The sequence below is a fragment of the Heteronotia binoei genome, chromosome 10, assembly GCF_032191835.1.
Source record: "Heteronotia binoei isolate CCM8104 ecotype False Entrance Well chromosome 10, APGP_CSIRO_Hbin_v1, whole genome shotgun sequence".
In the NCBI taxonomy this organism is placed as follows: Eukaryota; Metazoa; Chordata; class Lepidosauria; order Squamata; family Gekkonidae; genus Heteronotia; species Heteronotia binoei.
The window spans coordinates 32,986,756-33,010,581 of NC_083232.1; the positions used below are offsets into that span (position 1 = coordinate 32,986,756).

General features: G+C 45.3%; 1 protein-coding gene across 1 annotated transcript in view; it reads right to left on the reverse strand.

Annotated features, from left to right (window-relative positions):
• GPR158 (G protein-coupled receptor 158) overlaps positions 1-23,826 on the reverse strand; it is a 186,986-nt gene that overhangs the window by 155,749 nt on the left and 7,411 nt on the right. Inside the window, exon 2 of the mRNA XM_060248340.1 lies at positions 2,004-2,109. Coding sequence (XP_060104323.1) covers positions 2,004-2,109 — 106 coding nt within the window. The remainder of the gene's footprint in view (positions 1-2,003; positions 2,110-23,826) is intronic.

Consider the following 23,826-nt stretch of genomic DNA (forward strand, 5'->3'; position numbering starts at 1 on the left):
AGCTCAGGAAGCCCTACTAGGCATGCATGGATTGCCATACTGTCTGAGGAATGCAGAGAGGAGGAGCCTTAAATGCCCCAGTTCCTGTGCGAGGGTGTGACATGGTCAGGGCTTTTCTTGTAGAAAAAGCCTAGCAGGAACTTATTTGCATATTAGGCCACACACCCTGATGTTACCATTGTTTCACACAGCTGGAATTCATTTGCATATTAGGCAAGACTCCCGACACCAAGCCGGCTGGAACTGCGTTCCTGTGCATTCCTGTTCCAAAAAAAGCCCTGGACATAGTAGCAAGAGGTGTGAGCAAAGGAGGTGAATATGAATGCAGCAGCCCCGCCATTCACCATCCAAGACCACTGCCCCACTTCATCTCATTAAAGCACCAGTCCTATTTTATACATGTCACCCTCGCATGAACTGCACATACACCTAAGAACTAATGAGTCACCTTGGGATGTATCTTCACCTGAGCATCTTCCATCTACAGCATTTCTGTCCTTAGTAAGTTGATGTTCATTGCAACCATGTGGCTTACTTTGTACACATGAATTCAGTAGTACTTTGTACACATGAATACTGTGAGATTTTCCTTGCGGCTGTGAGAGGAGCCTGAGATTTTAGGAAGAGCCTCATTTCCATACCTGCTAGGCAAAGAAAAGCTCTGTTCAAGGTCCATCATGGGACTATCCTTCAGCTAATGCTATCTCTTTATTCTGTTCACATGTTGGTGACAGATAAGTACCTTTACCCAAAGACTGTTGATTCTAGATCTGGGAGACAATGCGCAGAGGCCTTGGATCTCCCCAGCAGAGATAGAATCACAGAATGATAGAGTTGGAAGGGGCCATAGCGGCCATTTAGTCCAACCCCTGCTCAATGCAGAATCAGCCTAGAGCAGGGGTGGCCAAACATGCTTAACATAAGAGCCACGTAGAATTAATGTCAGATGTTTGAGAGCTAAAGACATGGACATCAGATTTTGAGGAAAGGGACGGAGGAAGGTGGAAAGAAAGTTAACTTTAAATGCATTGTCCAAGCTGCCAGGTGGGTTGGCAAAGTGATTTAAAGAGATAAATGCCTTCTTCAAGCCATCCAGCGGGGCACTGGGGGCTCTGAGAGCCACATAATATGCCTGAAAGAACCACATGTGGCTCCCGAGCCGCAGTTTGGCCACCCCTAGAGTATCCCTGACAAGTGTTCATTCAGTCACTGCTGAGGGGGAGTTTACCACTTCCCAAAGCAACTGATTCAACTGCTGAACTACTTTTACTGTAAAATTTCCCCCCTAATATCCAGTCAATATCTTTCCACCTGCAAATTAAACCTGTTATTGCAAATCCTGCTGCCAACAGGAACAGCTCCCTGCCCTCTTCTAAGTGGCAGACCTTCATATACTTAAAGAAGAAGAAGAAGATGATACTGGATTTATATCCCGCCCTCCACTCCGAAGAGTCTCAGAGCGGCTCACAATCTCCTTTACCTTCCTCCCCAACAACAGACACCCTGTGAGGTGGGTGGGGCTGGAAAGGGCTCTCACAGCAGCTGCCCTTTCAAGGACAACCTCTGCCAGAGCTATAGCTGACCCAAGGCCATGCTAGCAGGTGCAAGTGGAGGAGTGAGGAATCAAATCCGATTCTCCCAGATAAGAGTCCGCACACTTAACCACTACACCAAACTGGCTCTCTATCACTGATTGCAAGTACGCAAACACGGGTGCGTTTCTGACTGAGAAGGGCTTTTGGCATGCTCTACTAAGCCCATTCCCCCAAAAGGAAAGATTAGCTCATTTATTACAGCCACACTCCATGGGCTGCATAATGGACCAGCAGCTATTAACCACAGATGTATTTTGCTCCAGTGATCAATGCCACTAGGACCATGTGTGATCCATAAAGTTTCTTGTTCCAAGGTATGGAAATCAGAACAAGGCCTAATTAAAAATGCAATATGGCAGAATTCATCATTATTGGTTGACAATACATTTGGATTCCATATTCACTTACCTCGGAGTTATTTAAATGGCATTTGTGAGTCCCAGAAAACCACCCTTCGCTTGAACATTGGTCAATGTCCACTTTCTGCAGGTTGATGTCCATTTTCACAACACCCCTACAAGGGGAAAAAAAGCATTACCATTTGGATATTGCCTGTTTTCCTTTCTCAGGCAAGTGCAGAAAAGAAAACAGTGTTAATTCTTAATTGCATGTACAAGAAGATATGATTAGAGAACGGAAGCATCTTATTAAATTGTTCTGCTTATGAGTGCCAAAATTGTTCTGCTTACGAGAGCCAAGAGTAGGAGGTTAAATTTGACTGGACTGGTGTACATTAGCAAATTAGAACAATTTTTTTTTAAAGTTTTTAGTAGCTTTTCATCTAAAAGACATGTACACATCCACCCACTCCACAGAGGTTGGTCCAGTCCCAAAGGTGCCACTTAATCTACCCTGCCTCCCCATTTTTCTCTGGAACACAACATGGCAACAAGCCTCCAAGTGAATCTTAGAATTTTCTGAGTCACCATGAGATTGCTTGTTGTCAGACACAAGAAATTAATTCTGCAGCAGAGTCATTCTTCCAAATGGTTTTTACCAGGGAGATTTCACAGGGACGATGGCTCAGTGGTAGAGCATCTGCTTGGTAAGCAGAAGGTCCCAGGTTCAATCCCTGGCACCTCCAAAAAGGGTCCAGGCAAGTAGGCGTGGAAATCCTCAGCTTGAGACCCTGAAGAGCCACTGCCAGTCTGAGAAGACAATAATGACTTTGATGGACCAAGGGTCTGATTCAGTATAAGGCAGCTTCATATGTTCACATATATTGAAATAAGCATGTGCTTACCCAGTCAATGTGAGGATAGTTGAAATCTCCCCACTCACCCCTAGGGTTCCCAGGTCTGACTCAAGACATATCTGGGGACTTTGAGGGCGGAGCCAGGGGCAAGGTTGTGACAGGCATGATTGAACTACAAAGAGAGTTCAGGCCATCACATTTAAAGGGACCATGTGCCTTTTAAATGCTTTCCCTCCGTTGGAAATAATGGAGGATAGGGGCACCTTCTTTTGGGACTCATAGAATTGGATCCCTTGGTCCAATCTTTTTGAAACTTGGGGTCTGTTTTGAAGAAAGGCACCAGATGCTATGCTGGAACTTTGGCACCTCTTTTGCTCATCTGATTGGCCTTTTAGCTCCCATATTAACCAATGTAAATAAATAAACAAATGTCAGAATAATAGGTACAGTGCAGGAAACATGCTTGATGCTTTCTACTTCATTCCTTCCACAGCCACATACTCTTTGAGCATATGGAATCTTTTGAAACATCCAGTGAAGTATTGCTGAAGGTAATACATTAAAACGGACTAACATGTAAGCTCTATGGTGGACTCTATAACATCACATTCCCACTGAGCTCCCACCCCTCCCCAAACTCCATCTTTTTAGGCAGTGCCCCCTGAGATCACCAGGAATTTCCTAAGCAGGAGTTGGCACCCCTAAGGTAGGTGCCTATCCATACCTGGAAGAATTCTATGAAGAAAAGTATGTCTTTGTAAACTGACAGAGAAAAACCTGGTCTGATAAGGACTGAACATGCTCAGGAAGTAGAGAATGCTGAAAGCCACTGAGGTCGTTTTCGCACTTAGCGTTTGCTCCCCTTATTCCGCGGCGCAATTATGTCCGGATCATTTTTCTCGTTTTCGCACATTGCCTCTTTAGTGGAGTCGCTTTCCGCGAAGCCCCGGCTCAAATCGTTTTCGCACTAGCATCGACTTGAGTTCGATGCCCTGTCAATCATTTTTTTTTTAAGCGCAAGTCTGGTTGCGTAACTACGTAACAACGTAACAAGAGCGTCACGTGTGCCGCTTCTGCTTATGGATTGGCTGCAGCTGTAGCATCCTCCACAGCCCTTTATGTGTTAACAGAAGCATTCACAGTGGAGAATCTGGATGTCAACTTCCCGCCACTGATGGTGATTGGCGGGTGCTCAGCGCGCTCCGCGGAGTCGTCTGGGTGTCCCCAGTCGCCTCTGCTGGCTGCGTGGACTAACGCTATTTCGTTATAACGAAATGGTTGCGCCATAATGAAATGGTTATGGCGACACACTACACGTTGTTCAAACTGGAGAAAGCTTTTACATTTAAGCCTCCCAGCACTAGTGTGTGTGTGTTTGGCAGGTTCTTCCCTTCCCAGCCTCGCTCCCTCCCGGGTGGCGAAGCTGGGATTTCCTCCGCGCTCTGCCCTTTCCCCGGCTGGCGCTTGCAGCTGCAACGGCGACCTAACGAACTAACGAAATGGTTGCGCCATAATGAAATGGTTGCGTTATAACGAAATGGTTATGGCGACACACTACACGTTGTTCAAACTGGAGAAAGCTTTTACATTTAAGCCTCCCAGCACTAGTGTGTGTGTGTTTGGCAGGTTCTTCCCTTCCCAGCCTCGCTCCCTCCCGGGTGGCGAAGCTGGGATTTCCTCCGCGCTCTACCCTTTCCCCGGCTGGCGCTTGCAACTGCAACGGCGACCTAACGAACTAACGAAATGGTTGCGCCATAATGAAATGGTTGCGTTATAACGAAATGGTTATGGCGATACACTACACGTTGTTCCAACTGGAGAAAGCTTTTACATTTAAGCCTCCCAGCACTAGTGTGTGTGTGTGTGGCAGGTTCTTCCCTTCCCAGCCTCGCTCCCTCCCGGGTGGCGAAGCTGGGATTTCCTCCGCGCTCTTCCCCCTCCCCGGCTGGCGCTTGCAGCTGCAACGGGGACCTAACGAACTAACGAAATAACGCAACAGCAGAAAAGCAATAATATCGCTATTACGCAAGAAATATGAAGTTTAAAAAAAAATGGCCGTGCGGGCACTTTTGGGAAGCGCCGCGAAGGGCTGATGATTGGCCAAGGGGGTGGATGGGGTGGGAGGACGGAAAGGGAGAGGGTGACGCCCACAAAGCAGTCGATCCGGCGTGGATGGATTTCCCACAGCAAACTCCGCGGAGTGGATCCGGAGTGGATCCGGAGGTTTTCAAAAACTCCGGAAGCAGGTGGATCAAGATACTCCGGCGTGAAACCCCTGCAGCACCGGAGCAAACCACAGCGCCGGAGCAACAGGTGCGAAAACCAGGAAAAGATCCGGAGGTAAATGGGGTGCTACGCCGGAGTAAACGCTAGTGCGAAAACGGCCTGAGTTTCATTTAAAGGCGGGAAAGGTGTAGGAAACTGTGCTTGTCCTTGAAACCTTATCAAATCCTGGAGAGAAAAATTTGGGGTTGGATTCCAGTTGGTCCCACCCCTTTTTGATTCTTTTGAACTTCCAATTTATCTATGTACTAATAAAGACTGCTAAATATCTGGATACCTAAATCCATTGATTGGAGCTGTGAATGGGCAAGACAGATCTTTCTACAAACCTGGAAAAGACCCCAGTTTGCAGAAAAACATGATATCTAAATGTAGACACACACGCCCATAAACACACACATCGCAGGGTTTAAAAACCCCAAAAATGATAAAAAGTGTGCCTGTAACTTTAAGTAACAGATTCCTCAGTGGCTGTTGCTAGGCAACCACAGTATTTCAGTAAGCAAAAAAGCAAGGGGAGAAGAGAGGGTCCTTTCCAGGCTTATCTTAGCCTTTGAAGGTGTATTTGTTGGAGTGGTGACTCCACACCTTTGGAATACCCTACCCTTGAGGCTTGCTTGGTGCCTCCCCTTCCTCCTTCTCCAGGCAGATCCTTATTCTAAGGTTCCCCCTCCCCCACCCCCTTCCCCAGAAGTGATGTCATTGCAACAGGCATATTTCATGGGTGATGCTCTAGCGTTTGGGGAAAACTCTATGATAACCATAGAGTTTTTCCCCAAATGTGAGAGCAGGAGTGTCAAACTCATTTGTTATGAGGGCCTGATCTGACATAAATGAGACCTTGTTAGGCCGGGCCATGTCAGGCCGGGTCGTGTGTGTTCCTATTTAAGATTAGGTAGCAGAGATAGAAACTTTAAAAAGGACACAGACAAACACAATTAAAGCTTTTTTAAAAACTTTAAAATAAAAAATGCTTAAAACATTAGCACTCGTTGGTCCTAAAGGTGCTTTCTTTGTATTTCTCCCATGGGATCCAGGGAACTGGGCAAAGGAAGCTCTGGCTCTTTCCTTTCTTCCCCAGGGGACTGGGAGGGGGGAGAAGCCTCAGCCAATAGAAGGAAGAGAGGCTTGCCTCAGTAGCTCTGCTGTGCGACTGAGAGAGCCTGGCAAAGAAAGATCTGCCTTGCTTCCCTCCTCCCCAAGGGAGGAGCCTCAACCAATGGAGAAAATAGAGGTTTTGCTCTGTAGCTCCTGTGCAACTGAGCAAGCCTGGCAAAGCAGGCCATGATTCAGAAGGAAGCAAGAGAAGAGAGATGAGCAGCATAGTCCTATCAGGGGGCTGATGGGAGCCCTCCAGGGGCATGTTTTGGCCCCCAGGCCGCATGTTTGACGCCCCTGTGCTAGAGCATCACCTACACAATGTGCCCAGTACAATGATGTCACTTCTGGGTGATATCATCATACTCTGCGTGCAAAGCACGCATGAAGAAACACCCAAAGAGGAGGGCCATCATCCCCCACTGGGAGTCAGGTGAGACCTAGAAAGCCTACCTCATTCTCTAGATATCAGGCCATAACTCTTCTTTTTACTCAGGCTTTTAAATGGAAGGGTTCCTTCACTTTAAGCTGTTTGTAGGGTCTGCTTCTAGCCTGACTGTTTTATGACTGTATCATTTTAGCCTATTCAATGTTAGCTTTATCCTGTTTTTATTCACTGACTTGTTTCTAATGACCTGTTTCATTATTCATAATTCCCCTGTTGCTGTGCTCTGTGATTTTATTGTAATGCTTTTACTTTGAGAACCACCTTCAGTAGGTCTTTGGACAGTGTAAGTATTATTTCCCCAAAAACAAACAAAAACTAATGTTCTTACCATGTGGTTCAGTGTTTATTAGACTAGAGGGAGGGAGGTGAAATTTCTACCCAGGCACAAAGCTCAGTCTGAGAACCTGGCTAGTCATACTTTCTCAGCCTGATCTACTGTACAGGATTGCTGAAAGTGTAAAATGGAAACTAGGAATGCCATTGGAATAAAAAATAGACAAGAGATAGACAATATCTTTTTTGCTACTAAGGGCTAACACGGTTACTGCTCTGGATATTTAGCCTGCACTTCTGGAATCCTACAGAGCTTCTAGGGCAGGGGTGTCTAATGCATTTGTTATGAGGGCCTGATCTGACATAAATGAGACCTATTTAAGATTGGTAGCAGAGATATAAACTTTATAAAGGACACAGACAATCACAATTAAAGATTTTCCTTCCTTACCCAGGGGACCAGGAGGGGGGGAGCCTCAGCCAATAGCAGGAAGAGAGGCTTGGTTCAGTAGCTCTGCTGCGTGATTGAGCAAGCCTTGCAAAGCAGGCTGTTATGCAGAAGAAAGCAAGAGAGAGAGAGAAGGAAGCAGATGACAACGAGTTGCTCGGGGGCCTGATGCAGCCCTTGGGCCAAATGTCTGACACCCCTGTTTTAGGGCATCCAGTTCTTTACATGGAGGCTCTGAAATGGGTTTGGTACGTACGGCACATTACTGAATTGCCAAGTTGGCCAAGTTACAATGGGCTTCTAGTTTTACAAGCAGCATTCAAGTACAGATTAACTCAAATACAAAGCTTTTGGAAGCAGCCAATATTGATCTGCAGGAATTATGGATCCATCTGAGATTTACCTTTCTGCCAAGCTACACTGCAATCTCAGCTCTTGTCAATGCAGTTAGGCTTCTTTTAGTCTGTGAGATTCTACAGAAAATTAACCTCCTGGCCTCTGAAACCAATCAGGCATTAACCAAAAAGCAAGAGGGAAAGGATTTTATTCTTTAATGCAGAAAGCACTTCTGTTTCCTTGTGCCTCTTGAGCTGATACACTTCATTATCTTTGAAGAGCAACTTCTCCCTGACATCAGCAACAGCGTTAGCCCTGACCCAGCATGGTAGCTGGGGAACTGTACCGACAGAAGAGAGCAGAAGAAGCCAGTTCAGTTCATCTTCCCCATTTGTAGAAAGGTCTTCTAGATCAGGGGTCCCACACCAACCTTTTTCGGTTTTAACAATTTATTAAGTTCTTAAGTTTCACCAACATGAGGGAAAGGGGAAGGTAGTGAGAGAAAGGGGAACAAAAACACACACACAGTACAATTATACATAATACCAACCCACCCTTTTTGAGACTATGGGCACCTTTGGAATTCTGACATAGCGTGGTTAGCACAGCCTAGGGTTGCCGGGTCTCTTCTGGAAAATACCTGGAGACTTTGGGGGTTAGTTCAATGATCAATGAAGCTGGTCTTTATTCGAGACATGTGTCTTAAAAACTTATACTTGCTTTCTTTTAAAATACTAACAAGAAAGCAGGGAGTTCAGAATAACACAACTGAGTAGGACAAGGTGGGCAAACATCAGATGCTGGAGGGAGGGAGGGAGGGAGGGAGGAAGGAAGGAAGGAAGGAAGGAAGGAAGGAAGGAAGGAAGGAAGGAAGGAAGGAAGGAAGGAAGGAAGGAAGGAAGGAAGGAAGGAAGGAAGGAAGGAAGGAAGGCTGCAGATTTATACCCTGCCCTTCTCTCTGATTCAGCGACTCAGAGCAGCTTACAATCTCCTATATCTTCTCCTCCCACAGATACCCTGTGAGGTGGGTGGGGCTGAGAGGGCTCTCACAGCAGCTACCCTTTCAAGGACAACTCCTGTGATAGCTATGGTTAACCCAAGGCCATTCCAGCAGCTGTAAGTGAAGGAGTGGGGAATCAAACCCAGTTCTCCCAGAAAAGAGTCTGCACACTTAACCACTACACCAAACAGGAAGGAAGGAGGGAGGGGGAGGGAGGGAGGGGGAAGAAAGCAACTTTAAATTCATTCTGAAAGCTGCCAACTGGCTTGGTTTGGATAAGTGATTTAAAGAGATAAATGCCTTCTCCAAGCTGACTGACATGGCAGTGAAGGCTTTAAGAGCCACACAATAAATGTGAAAGAGCCACAAGTTGCTCCCGAGCCACAGTTTGCCCCCCCGCCCCCGCAGTAGGAGCTAAAGAGATAAACCTCCTCTCTTTTGACTACATGGCTTCAATGCAAACTGAGGTTAGAGCCTGCAATTCACACTTTATGGAGTGAACAAGAGGCACAATCTTTGTTTCATTTATGAGCCCTTATATGCATTATGATAAACAGCATAGTCCTACACATGCTAACTTGACATCAAATTCCAGTGAACCCAACAGAATTAACTTCAAAGTGCATACGCATTGAATTGGGCTGCTAATCCCACTGAACTTCAATGCAACATACTCAGGATAACACCACTCAGCTATGAGACCAGAGAACATGAGGAAAGAATGCATGAATGCTAATGAAGAGTAGTAAGAGAAATGATAGGAGACAGCCATTCACTGAACATTAAATCAGAGGCACTCTCTCTGTCCCTTTGACCTTGGATGACGGATGACTTGATCTACCTGGATCCATTTTAACCTACAACTGTAATTTAACACCACTGAAAAATACCAGTCAGTTGAATGTATCTGGCAAATGTACACTGGATTATTTTTGCAAAGTATATTTGTGCTTTGCCAATTCCAGTTTGGATTAATGGAATTATCTACTGTTGATTTCCCTCTACCAGTTTACAATTGACAAGTATGTTTGGGCAAGCAGATTGTGATTTACTAGGTGATTTCTAGCCAACTGCACTTCAACTGTTGTTGAAGATATTTATTCTGCTGTCTGCACTCAGGGCCAATCCTGCCACTAAGCAAACTAGGTGATTGCCTAGGGCGCCAGCCTTAGAATCATAGAGCTGGAAGGGACCTCCAGGGTCATCTAGTCCAACCCCCTGAACAATGCAGGAAACTCACAAACACTTCCCGCTAAATTCACAGGATCTTCATTGCTGTCAGATGGCCATCTAGCCTCTGTTTAAAAACCTCCAAGGAAGGAGAGCCCACCACCTTCCGAGGAAGCCTGTTCCACTAAGGAATCGCTCTAACAGTCAGGAAGTTCTTCCTAATGTTGAGACGGAAACTCTTTTGATTTAATTTCAACCCATTAGTTCTAGTCTTACCTTCTGGGGCCACAAAAAACAATTCCACACCATCCTCTACATCAGGGGTGACCAACGGTAGCTCTCCAGATGTTTTTTTGCTTACAACTCCCATCAGCCCCAGCCATTGGCCATGCTGGTTGGGGCTGATGGGAGTTGTAGGCAAAAAAACATCTGGAGAGCTACCGCTGGCCACCCCTGCTCTACATGAAAGCCCTTCAAGTACTTGAAGATAGTGATCATATCACCTCTCAGCCGCCTGCTCTCCAGGCTAAACATCCTTAGCTTCTTCAACCTCTCCTCATAAGACTTGTCTCCAGACTCCTCACCATCTTCGTCACCCTCCTCTGGACCCGTTCCAGGTTGTCTATATCCTTCTTAAAATGTGGTGCCCAAAACTGAACACAATACTCCAGGTGAGGTCTTACCAGAGCAGAGTAAAGCGATACCATCACATCATGTGATCTGGACACTTTACTTCTGTTGATACAGCCCAAAATTGCATTTGCCTTATTTGCCTTCTGGGGACACTGAATTGGGCACCGCCCCCCCCATGAGACTGGGTGACATCAGCATATGGGGACACCAGACGTTAGCCTTGCCTAGGGTGCCAGACAGTCTGCACTAGCATTCCCTCCTCGGTAACAATAGATGTGAAAAAACCTCTCTTCCCATTTCCAGCAAACATTTCCTCTCTTCCCCTATTCCGCTTTCTGATAACTCTGAACTGGGGGAAGGGCCTCCAAACCAGGGGATCCCCTACCCTCAACTGGGGATTGGCAACCCTAGGGGCTGAGAGAGTTCTGAGAGAACTGTGACAGGCCCAAGACAAGGAATGGGGAATCAAACCCAGTTCTCCAGATTTGAGTCTGCCACTCTTAATCACTAAACACACTGGCTTAATAGGTTTAAACTGGCATGAAGGTAAATAGCATCATTTGGTAGATAACATCCTATTCAGACTCTTTGGTGTATTCAGTCAGTTTGGTGTAGTGGTTAACATCTGGAGAGCTACCGCTGGCCACCCCTAGATGAGATCTAGATGAGGACAATGGTGTCTACATCCGCTATCGCACCGATGGCAGCCTGTTCAACCTGAGGCGGCTAAAGGCACACTCCAAGACAATGGAAAAACTCATCCGAGAGCTACTGTTTGCTGATGATGCTGCACTCGTCTCCCACTCGGTATCAGCTCTGCAGCATATGACGTCCTGCTTTGCAGAGGCTGCCAAGCTATTCGGCCTAGAAGTTAGTCTGAAGAAGACAGAAGTTCTCCACCAGCCTGCACCCCAGGAAGATTATCACCCTCCCTGCATCACTGTGGGTGAATCAGTTCTGAAGACAGTCCAGCAGTTCAGCTACCTGGGGTGCATCATCTCCTCAGATGCCAAGATCGACAAGGAGATTGACAACAGGCTGGCAAAGGCAAACCGTGCATTTGGCCGACTGCACAAAAGAGTGTGGAGCAACAAGCATCTGAAAAAAGGCACAAAGATCAATGTTTACAAAGCGGTTGTGATGACAACCCTCATCTATGGCTCCGAATCGTGGGTTTTATACCGTCATCACCTGCGACTCCTTGAGCGCTTTCATCAGCGCTGCCTTCGCACCATCCTCAACATCCACTGGAGTGACTTTGTGACCAACACTGAAGTCCTCAAGCGGGCAGAGGTTACCAGCATCGAGGCACTGCTGTTGAAGACGCAGCTGCGCTGGGCAGGGCATATTTCTAGGATGGAAAACCACCGCCTTCCCAAGATTGCCCTGTATGGCGAACTCTCCACCGGCCATCGAAATAGAGGGGCACCAAAGAAGAGGTACAAGGACTCCTTGAAGAAATCCCTTAGCACCTGTCACATCAACCATCACCAGTGGTCTGACCTAGCCTCAGATCGCAAAGCATGGAGGCACACCATCCACCAGGCTGTCTCTTCCTTTGAGAACACACGCATAGCTGGTCTTGAGGACAAAAGGAGATTGAGGAAGAATCGCACTGCTACAGGACCAACCCTAAATCAGACTTTTCCCTGCAGCCGCTGTGGCCGGACCTGCCTGTCCCACATTGGTCTTGTCAGCCACCAGCGAGCCTGCAGCAAACGTGGACTATTGCACCCTTCTTAAATCTTCGTTCGCGAAGCCAAGCCGAGTAACTGCACAAACTCTTATCTGGGAGAACCAGGTTTGATTCCCCACTCCTCCACTTGCAGCTGCTGGAATGGCCTTGGGTCAGCCATAGCTCTTGCAGAGGTTATCCTTGAAAGGGCAGTTTCTGGGAGAGCTCTCTCAGCCCCACCCACCTCACAGGGTGTTTGTTGTGAGGGGGAAAGGTAAAGGAGATTGTAAGCCACTCTGAGACTCTGATTCAGAGAGAAGGGTGGCATAAATCTGCAGTCTTCTTCTTCTATTAAAGTGACATGACATTTTTTTAGGCCTGTTTTCAACCCTACATACAACTAGGGGCTGCATCTCAAATGAGGAGTTCTCATAAGTCATGAACTTCCCTTGCCTAAAGCAGATGGTAGAAGTTCATTCCGCTCATGCAAAGATACTTTTGGATCCAACCAAGAGTCGCAATTTAAGCTGCTACTGAAAGCATAGGAAAAAACAGCTACAGAAAGGCTGATGACCCTAAGGAATAGCTGCACTGCAAAGAAACACTGATGGAAAATTAACCCACAGATGACTTGCTGGAGTGAGTCAAGGTGCTACAGCAAAACCAAATATCTTGGGAGGGGAAGTAGAGAGCACAGAGAGCGTCAGCACAAAGGAAGGGCAGCCTGTCCTCAGCAGCAAAGCAAAAGGTCCATATTGAAGGGGAAAGGTATATGGGGCAGAATACTGAAAAATAAAATGGTACATTTTTATCTTTCCTTTCATCAAAGAAATTCGGGGCAATCAGGACTGTCAAACTCATTTATGATGAGGGCCAGATCTAACATAAATGAGACCTTGTTGGGCCAGGCCATGTGCGTCATAAAATGTAATGCCAGGTAGCAGAGGTATAAACTTTATAAAGGACACAGACAAACACAATAACGATTTTTTTTTAAAAAAAAACAACCCTAAAATAAAACATGCTTAAAATATTAGCACTCTTACAATATTGTGGTCAGTATCAAAGCAAGCTCTCCTTCCCAAGAGAGGAGATTCAACCAATGGAGAAAATAGAGGCTTTGCTCTGTGGCTCCTGTGCAATTGAAAAATCCTGGCAAAGCAAGCAGTGATGCAGAAGGAAGCAAGAGAGAGGGAGAAGGAAACATACTTACTCGCGGGCCTGATAGGAGCCCTCCAGGGGCCTGGTCGGCCCATGGGCAGCATGTTTGACACCCCTGATATTCATGATTCTTTTCCACTGTATCCGCACAACAACCCTGTAAGGCAGATTAGGCTGGCAGAATGGTCCAAGGTCACCCAGACGGCATCACAGCTTAAGGGTTTTGACTGTAAAACCCAATAATCCAGCCCTCCATAGGGCTGACCGAGGCAGCTAGAAGGGGGGAAGCAGAATGCTCCCTGGTTGTGGCAGGAGTCACCACAATAAGGAGAGAATTCATTAAGCATTCATCTTGGGGGTTTTACCTTGCAGCCTGTGCATTTAATTCTTGAAAGGGTTTTTCCCCCCCTTTAAATATATCACAGCTCATCCTGAAACTTTATGCCAGGAATGATTCAAAATCTAAAATGACTGCTCTGTTTCCTCAGCCAAGCAGGAGTCCTCCATTAGCGGTGCTCTCCTGATGGTTGATAAGGACACAGAACATTAAGCGCATGATAAGTAAAATTTGGCACGTCAGCAGCAGATCAGCTGGATATTCATCCAGACTGACAGCACTGTTTAGCAGAACACCAGCCTCACCGATACGTCGACAATAATAAATAATAATGGTAATTGTAGCCCATCTGACAATCAAGGATACTGTGCCTGTTGCAAGCTAATCCCCTTTTGACTATAAATATTCCACCTTCTGGCCTTGCGTTACACTGCTAACACAAACCATCACACGAACAATCATAGTCAACGCTTTAAATGGACACCCAAATAATAAAGTCATATCTGAGAGCTATGTACACCAAGTAAATATGGCATTTTAAAAACTATTACGATTTCATGGAATGTTTCAAGTGTACAAAGCATATCCGATCAGCCTATCCTACAGGGCTGTTGTGATTATTGCAGTCACGCAATCCACGTGGAGACTGCATGTTGCATGAATACTACTTCGCCTAAGGCAACCTTGTGAAGTTGTAACTGGAGTGAGATCAGAACTGGGGATTTTCTGGCTTTCACTTTTAGCTGGTTTGCAGCAGCGCAGCAGGAATTATTTCACAGATGATGTTCCATCAGGTCACAACAAAGCTTCCCTTAAGAAGCTTAGTGCCTGCTTCGCACACTCGAATGTGGCAGCCAGTTTTTCCCTGCTGTGTGGAAATCCCCAGCACTGAAAGATGGCAGGCACTCAGAAGAAACACAAGGTCGCACTGCTGCCTTTCTGCATGCCATTCTGTTGAAAGGCAATTTGATACAGAATGAATGGGAGTCTGGTACACCTTAAAGACAAATAGAATTGAATTCCATGTGATCTCCCAGGGGTCAGAACTCACCTTCTCAGATGTGTAGAAGGAACAGGACCCCTTTCCCAACTCTCCTCCTGAGCAAAGTTGTGTACAGAAAATACACAGGAAAAGGAAAGCATAAATACAGAAGTCAAGAGGATCAAGGATTGGAGGCAAGAGAATCTGAACATAAACACCAAAACAGATTCCTGTTGTCACACATCCTACATCTGGTTTACCTCAGTTTAGTGGGTAGCTGGATTATTTAAGTTCCACAAAAGCTTGTCAAGAGTATGTGCAGAGAAAGAGAGTACAAAACAAGCCACCTGAAATTTAGTTCTATCTATAATTATTTTTTTAAAAAACTACAAAAATTTAAAAACTGCTTTAATTTATTACTGAATTAGTACTCTGGAAAAGGTTTCAGAGGAAGAAAAGAAATTGGTGACCTTAATTTACTTTATTTATGCCCTACCTTTCTACTCAATGAGGGCCCAAAGCAGTTCCTTTTCTCCATTTTATCCTCACTATAACCCTGTGAGGTAGTTTATGCTAAGAGTGTATGACTGCCCCAAAGGTCACCCAGCAAGCTTCCATGGCAGAGTGGGGATTTGAACCCGGGTCTTCCAAATCCTAGTCTGACACTCTAACCATTACACTATGCCAGCAGTCTGTAGGCAGCTAAGATTGCAAGCTTAATCTACTTGCCTAGAAAACAATGGCAGTGGAAGTAAGGGGACCTGCTTCTGGGTAAACATGGTTAGGACGGGGGGCAGCTCTTTGTCCAAGTCACTGAAGAAACTCTTGGGGTGCCAGAATCCTACAGGGTCGTCATGCATCCAGCCTCTAGCAGAACAGGATGCAACAAGCAGCTGACCTTAGACCTGTTTTACTACAATGGGAACCCCTGAATCTAGGGTCCAAGAAGCCCCATCCCAGAATCCAGTCACAACTTAAAGTGGAAAGCCTAGGGCAAAGAAAAAGGGAAGATTTCCAGTCATAAAGAGGCCTTCAAGTCATAAAGATGATGAGTTGCTGAGTTGTAGTTAAGAACTGCACAGAGCAAATTGTTGAAGGACCCTCTGGTAAGTTAAGTATCTGGAAGTGAGAGAAAAGAGAAGGTAAGAAATCTGTGATTAAAATGGCCAACGGGTCTCTGAGAGGCTCTTGCTTTTGAATGCCTGGAAGACTGTGGATGGAGGTAGCTTAGGCAAAGTAATTATTTAGAAGAGAAACTGCTGCCTGGAACAACATGCAAAGACAGTTTGGAAAAAGATGGAACAGGAATGGGTAGGAATAGCCAAAATATTCCTTAAACCTTTGCTTTCTGTGTACCCATGAAAGTATGCTTATCTTGGGCAAGCAGTGCTAAGAACATGGCAGAAGAAAGAGACAGTGAAAAGGAAATGGTATAAAGGAACTTTTGGCTTTCCCATAGAAAGCAATAGAAACATTTTTCTTTAAAAATCAAAGATCTAGCCGGTGAAAGCTCAGAGCAATCCCCGGAGGCAAAAACTCAGGCTGAAAGATATGAAGAAGCCAAACCTGTCTTGAGGCAGAAGCAAGGCTAGGCATATATTTGGGCTTCCTCTGACATCCCTGAGAAGGCCAGAACTACTCTCTACCTCTGATGTGACTGGCTGGCCACCTTGTAACTTCAGAGGGTATCTTCAATTCCCATCGGTGAGATAACGGGATAGGTTCTATATGATTTTTTTAAACTTTATTGTTTGCTGTTGCTAGTGTAGGATGCTATTGTGCTTAATTCGTAAACCTAACTTGGCGTGAGCGTGTTTGGTCTTGGTCTCACTAGAATTCTGAAAAAAAAACCTCTCGTCATCAGGTCAGGAAGCTTGCTCCAGGATAGTTTCAGCAGCCCAGTTCACTCCCCAAAGTGGGTGAACTATACTTAAGTTTAACAAAATACCTGGAACAGCCTGCGCTAAAACTAGGCCAGAAGCAGCCCATGCTCTGGGAGCAGACAGAAGAGCACCTCAAGTTCTTAGACATCCCACCTGACCATACATCATTCATAGGTCCCCAGCTCCAAAGACCCCCCACTGTCCTCTACTAGGGCCAGGGCCTTTTCACTCCTTCACTGGTGGAGTGGAAACTGGTGGAACTCTCTGCCAAACACCATCAGGGCCCTTTGAGACTTTATGCAGTTCCACAAGGCCTGCAAGGTGGAGATGTTCCACCAGACTTTTTGTTGAGGACAATGACGGCTACCATCTTGGCTGGCACCCTCTTCTGCTCTTTCTGTTTGTCTCGCCCCTCTTCCTGAAATTGGAAATAATCAGAATTCTCCATCTCACTTTTTAAAATTTGTGGTATTAGTTATCTAGTTGTTTTATCTAATGCTCAATGTTCTTATTGTTACTGTACATCGCCCAGAGCCCTGAAGTAGCAGGGATTGGGTGATCCATAAATCTAATAAATCATCATCTGTAATTGCTCAGTCAACCCTTGTGTTTTCATTTGTGCCTACATAAGGACTTAGATCCAATGCAATAGGAAGTGGGCTATAAGTAAGAGAGCCAGTTTGGTGTAGTGGTTAAGTGTGTGGACTCTTATCTGGGAGAACCAGGTTTGATTCCCCACTCCTCCACTTGCACCTGCTGGAATGGCCTTGGGTCAGCCATAGCTCTGGCAGAGGTTGTCCTTGAAAGGGCAGCTGCTGTGAGAGCCCTCTCCAGCCCCACCCACCTCACAGGGTGTTTGTTGTGGGGGAGGAAGGTAAAGGAGATTGTGAGCCGCTCTGAGACTCTTCGGAGTGGAGGGCGGGATATAAATCCAATATCTTCATCTTCTTCTTCTATAAAGAAAATGTATGCACATGTGTATGAGGTATATGCATGCATGTGTGAACCTAAACTCCCGTCTGCACCTGGTTCTAGTGAATAAGACAGCATCTGTATTAAGGCTTTGTGGAAAATAGTGATTGCTTGCACGTTTGTCTGTGCTTACAGCTCCTCTTTTGGTTACACAGACTGTTCTGCATTCCTACAACACCACACTCCTATCATTTCCCAGGATGCATTCTGAAAACGAACAGCAGCTTTCTGGAAAAATTAACGTAATCAGAAAGCAGGGTACAGCAATGTGGGCATATGAATTAGGATTCACCTGCAAAGGGAATCCCTGTGGACTATTTTGCAACAGTTTGCAGTAGTCAGATAAGAAATCTGTCTTGTCAATGCAATTATGGAAGCTACTAATGCGCCTTCAGATATATGGCATGGATGATGGCATACCTGGGGAGTTCCCAGTAATTTAATCAAAAGAGCCTGTTAAATAGTCTTTTTTTGCTTCTGTTCCTGCTTGGCTGAATTCTGCCAGCAGAGGAAACACAGGACATGATGAGGATTTCTATATGCACAAATTTAACATGTGGGAGGAAAGCAAAGATCTGACACTTCCACCCCACTCAAAAGACAAAACAGAAAAAGCCTGGATTTAGTCTGTTTTCCAACATCCACAGAGCCTTCCAAGGCCTTTTTCTGTAGTCCTGTGCTTCCCGTCGAGATTTGCCCTTCTTTTCCTAATCAGAAGTTCCATTTCTTTCATGTCTGCAGGGCACATGGATACTCAACAGGTGCAACTCTCTATGGCCTGGCAAGGTAGAAACCTACCCCCATTGAACTGCAGCCATTAAAGTTAAATCATCAGTGTGGGGGAGGCAGCAATGGGACAGCTTTTTCTCCCACCCTTTCCTGTTGGCCTAATAAGGCCTTCTGATTCAACCTGTTGGAACTCCAACTAACCTACGGCCATGCTATCAGGCAGTACTAGTGGTATGACTACGCAGGTTAAACTCAGTGCAAATAGAGCACCCAGCCTCAGCTCCACAGCTGAGATCCAGAGGATCTGTGGAGAGTTGTTCACTTCAATCAGCAGTCATATTTCCAACTCAAGCCATGGCAAAAGGGCAGAAAATCAGGACAGACCAGCGAAAGGGGGAAATACCAGCTCAGAGGACTCATTGCAACTCTTTTGCTCCCCAGAACTGGAGAATTCAAGCCCAGATGTGGGCCAGACTTCAGGGAGGACAAAACATTATATGGAATCCAGGGCTGCTGCTGAAAATGTCATCCCTGGATTGAATTATCTCCCATCTTCCCCTAACTATGCAGTGTCTCTTATCACATTAAACATGGGACCATGGCTCAATAGCAGAGCATCTGGTTTTCATACAGAAGGTCCCAGGTTCAGTCTTTGGCACTGACATTTTACAGGATCAGGCAATAGGAGATACAAGAGACTTTTACTTGAGAACCTGGAGAGCCTCTGCCATTCCGAGTACACAATACTAACCTCAACATACCAAAGGTCTGATTCAGGATAAGGCCGTTTCATGTCTATTATATCATAAGGTGGCCCCATTCCAGGGTAGATCAAATTCTGCTGGTGGGAATGTGGAAATGCACAATATGATGACATCACAACACAGGGCAAGGGATATGACATATTCCTGAGAAGAACTCAGGGCATGTGCATTCTTGCCATCAGAAGCACTACAGAGGGAACTATTAACTGTCTGCTCTTGCAGTTGATATTTGTTCTGACATCCCCTATTGGTTTACTGAGCTCCAAACAACTGTTGGTCAGAGTACCTCAACCTGTTTTTTTGAAAGGCTACAGCCAGTTCCATGTGTAGTGTTCATGAGAGATTGGTTCCCTGATCCTCAGGATGGCATGATTGTTTTGCACAGCAAACAAGAAAAATACAAAAGCAATGTATGCTTGTATATTTATCCTTATTATCTACACACATCTGGGCAACTTGGATCACAGGTGAGTATCTAAATTATTTCCCCAGTTTATGCATTTACTACAGAAAGCAGGGATACAGCACCAGGGTTTCTCACCACAACTATAATGCATAGTGCTGTTCTGCAGGCCTGCTATACCTTGGGTTACCAACCTCAAGGCAGGGCCTGGAGTTTTCCTGGCATTACAACTGATTTCCAGATTGCAGAGGTCAGTTGTCTGATTCTCAGTACTCAAGGATGTCCCAACTGCTCTGCTCCAATTAGAAGGGAAAGCTGACCTAAGATTCTCAAGCAACTTGAGAAGAGGCATAATACTAAAGTATACACTAAGAGAACAAATGGCTAAACTATTTGTTAGAATTTTTCTCCCTCTGGAGGTTAAAACGCCAAAGGCTTACTAAAATTATATAAGGCAGGTGTAGGGGGGTGGGGTTCCTTTTAAACTGATGGAAATATAGAGCTACATTAGTTGAGCTGTAGATGTATCTTGAATCAGTCTATCAAACTTGCTGTTGGTTGCAACTCACTGTTAACATCAAGGCCCAAACATGGCTAGCATGATTCTTTGTACTAATTTTGCATGCCTTTGTCCTGAAATCTGCCTGCAAGAGTTATACAAAGTTACTACATCCTATTCAGGACATTTTTCAGTAGAAACTGCAGCTGAAACCCTATGCACACTTGCCTGAGAGGAAGACAGTCACCAGCCATCAGCTGACAACCAGTGGGAGAGGGGAGGGGAAGAGATGGGAGACATCACTACACTAAACATGACACTTTGATTTGCCAAAACCACAGAGTTTGGGGTGGATCCCAGAGCAGCACGTTCAGTATTGTGATGTCACTTCCAGGTATCTGCCAGAAGTGGCAGTGTGCCAAGGACATTTTCAGCTATTCTTCCTCCCACTGCACAGGTGAATGGCTGCAGCCAGACAGAAAGGCTGAGAAAACCTACAGTAAGGCCTGTGGGACTTAGTTCTGACCCAATGTGCAGAGGATTCAAATGTAAAATATGTCTATCTTTGGCTAGACTGGTGCAACTGTTTACAACTGGGTAGAGGGATAGAGCCCTGTGGGGCAGAGTGGTAAAGCTGCAGTACTGCAGTCCTAAGCTCTGCTCACGTCCTGAGTTCAATCCCGGCGGAAGCTGGGTTCAGGTAGCTGGCTCTAGGTTGGCTCAGCCTTCCATCCTTCCAAGGTCGGTAAAATAAGTACCCAGCTTGCTGAGGGGGAAGTGTAGATGACTAGGGAAGGCAATGGCAAATGAGGCAACCCGTAAAAAGTCTGCCATGAAAACGTTCCCAGAGTCGGAAATGACTGGTGCTTGCATAGGGGACTACCTTTACCTTTTTAGAGGGGTATTGGCTATTCTCAGTCATTTGCTGCTTCTTGCTGTATTGGCATTCCCCAGAATACCAAGGAAAGACCTGGGATGTAAATAATACAATCCATACAATCCTTCCCACCTCCCAAGCAGAAAGAATGCCCCGTACTTTTAAAAAGAAAAATCACATATTTGGCTTTCTGTATAGAAACCCCAAGATAAGCTGGGAAGGATGTCAAATGTTGGCAGCTGATTTAGCAAGAAAATGCATTGAAAGGTTATTTCTCTCTTTCCAAGCCATGAAATGGGAAGGAGCATCTGAATAAGAACATTAATATGTCCCTAGCAGATGGTTCAAAGGCATTTTGTTGGCGGAGGGATTCAATGCAGCACTTTAAGGGAAAGAAAGATGAATATTTCATTCTCATACTCTTAAGGGACCAACCAGAAGAGTTTGGAATTTTTAAAAGCATCATTATCACTCAATGACATAGAGAAGGGAAATTAAAAGCCTATTCTGAGAGGCATGTGTGGTGATTAATCGTAATGATATAATGACACAGGTATAATTTTTTACACTGTTCTTATAATTTCAGATTGTGAATGGATTCTTCCCCTTTAAATGAGAATTATATTTCAGTCAGAGCCATGTGATTTGGTACCAGTTAGTTGTAGAAAATGTTCCAAGCTATGTTCAGGGAAGTTGCTGTGTCCTCCAGACACCAGGCCAGAGTCCAGAACAGATGGCTCAGAATGGACCATCTGCAGAGATGCTCTGGCTGACATAACAAAGTCATCCTCATTGCCTAGAAGCGATGGCCCAGGATAGCTGCGATCACACACACTAAATAATGCACTTTCAATCCACTTTCAGTGCACTTTCCAACTGGATTTTACCGATTCACACAGTAAAACTCAGTTGGAAAGTGCATTGAAAGTGGATCAAAAATGCATTATTTAGTATTTGTGATCACAGCCATCAAATCTCAGAAACTAAGCAGGGACCATACTTTAAACAGAGACCACCAAGGAAGACTCTGCTTCTCACTTGCTATTAAAGCCCCTTACTTAATACTTTTTTATTAAGTAAATAAATTAGATGAAATACACAAGTTAACTAGAATGGGGTCTCCCCATATAAAGAAAACTGTCTGCAATTCTTGTTTGCCATGTCTCCATTAAAACTGAATAGAGCCACCGGAACCAGATGGGTTTGTTTCTGGGTTAAGCTCCACCCTTGCTTGCCAGCAGGGAATAAGATAATGCCACAAGAGGTGGTAGTGGCTACAAGCATAGACAGCTTCCAAAGGGGATTGGATAAACATATGGAGAAGCAGAGGTCCATCAGTGGCTATTAGCCACAAGGTATAGATGGATCTCTCTGACTGGGGCAGTGATGCTCTGTATTCTTGGTACTTGGTGGGGGGCAATAGTGGGAGAGCTTCTAGTGTCCTGGCCCCACTGACGGACCTCCTGATGACACCTGGTTTTTTGACCACTGTGTGATAGAGTGTTGGACTGGACAGGCCAGTGGCCTGATTCAACCTGGCATCTCTTATGTTCTTAATGCCTCCATGTTTGTTTTTGCCATCAAGTTGCAGCCAACTTATAGCAACCCCATAGGATTTTGAAGGCAAGAGACTTCAGAAGTGGTTTGTCATTGCCTGCCTCTGCATAGAGACCCTGGGCTTTCATGGTGGTCTCCCATCCAAATACTGGCCAGGGCCAATCCTGCTTTTCTTCCAAGATCTGACAAGACTGCATTAGCCAGGGCTATACAAGTCAGGGGCCTCTGGTTTATAGAAATAATCTAATGCCACTTTAGCCTCATCACTCAAATAATGTCTGAAAACAAAAATCGCAATGGGATAGGCACAATGACATTGTTACTTTCTCTTTCCACTCCGAGGGCAGCAAGGGACTGAAGTATGCAGAAGGGAAAATCTTGATCTCAGTGCATGTAAAAATGAGCACACTGTCACTTCAGAATCAGCAGTGTTATTCAGATTTTTGAGACCAAGGCAAAGCACAGTATTGTTGTTTCCCCACTCCCCAAAATTCCCTGCACATAAGCACAAATAAATACATTTCTGTCTATATTTAACTGCATACCACCAATCTTCCTTTTCTTTTTCTCCTGTCACCACTAGAGTTCAATTAAATTCTTCAACTAACAACTTACACAATACATTTAGGATAATATACAGAAAAGAACACACCATCTTTGTATGCTCTGGGTAAACCAATGCATGTTCTCCACTCTTTGCCCCTAGCCAATGAGGACTTTGTTATTAGCAATCAGGCATCCGTGTCTCTCCTGCAAACCAAAACTGCTCTTGGTAAGCTGCCTTGGCAGGGAGGGTACAAGAGTCCTACATTGACCACCAGTCTGCTGACAAGGGTTGCCTGAAGCAGTTTTCTTGGGATAGTTTCTGTTGCTTCCAGATTCGCTTCTGCTCTCTAAGGCAGACATGTCAAACATATGGCCCAGGGGATGGAATCAACCCATCCAGGACTCTTATCTGGCCCACAAGCAACTGGGGAGAAACGAGTCCAAATATGGACAGGAAGGACCTATATTAGTGTATTATATCCCCTGCTGAGGTTCATCCATTCCCCAAATGCAAGCTCTCCCCAGGGTTTTCCCCAGATCTCCAAGTGAATGCCAAGCCCAGAGTTGGCAACCATAAGGGGAGAGGAGGGCTGGTTTTGTCCCAAGCTCTGCTGAGGACGGGTATGGGTCACGGTCAGTGGTAAAGTATCCCTGGTACATGGTATTACATTTTGTGGCACGCATGGGACATGGGACAAGTTACATGTATGTCAGATCCAGCCCTTGCAATAGATGAGTTTGACATCTCTCCTAAGGCAATTAGGGCTGGACTCACAGCACCCCCAGTCCGTGTTTCCCCGAAAATAAGACACTGTCTTATATTTGTTTTTTCTCAAGAAGACATACTAGGGCTTATTTTCAGGGGATGTCTTATTTTTTATTAAGTATGATACAACAATCTATATTTATTCAAATACAGTTAAGTCATCTTCTGGAACATTGTCATAACTCTCCAGACCCGG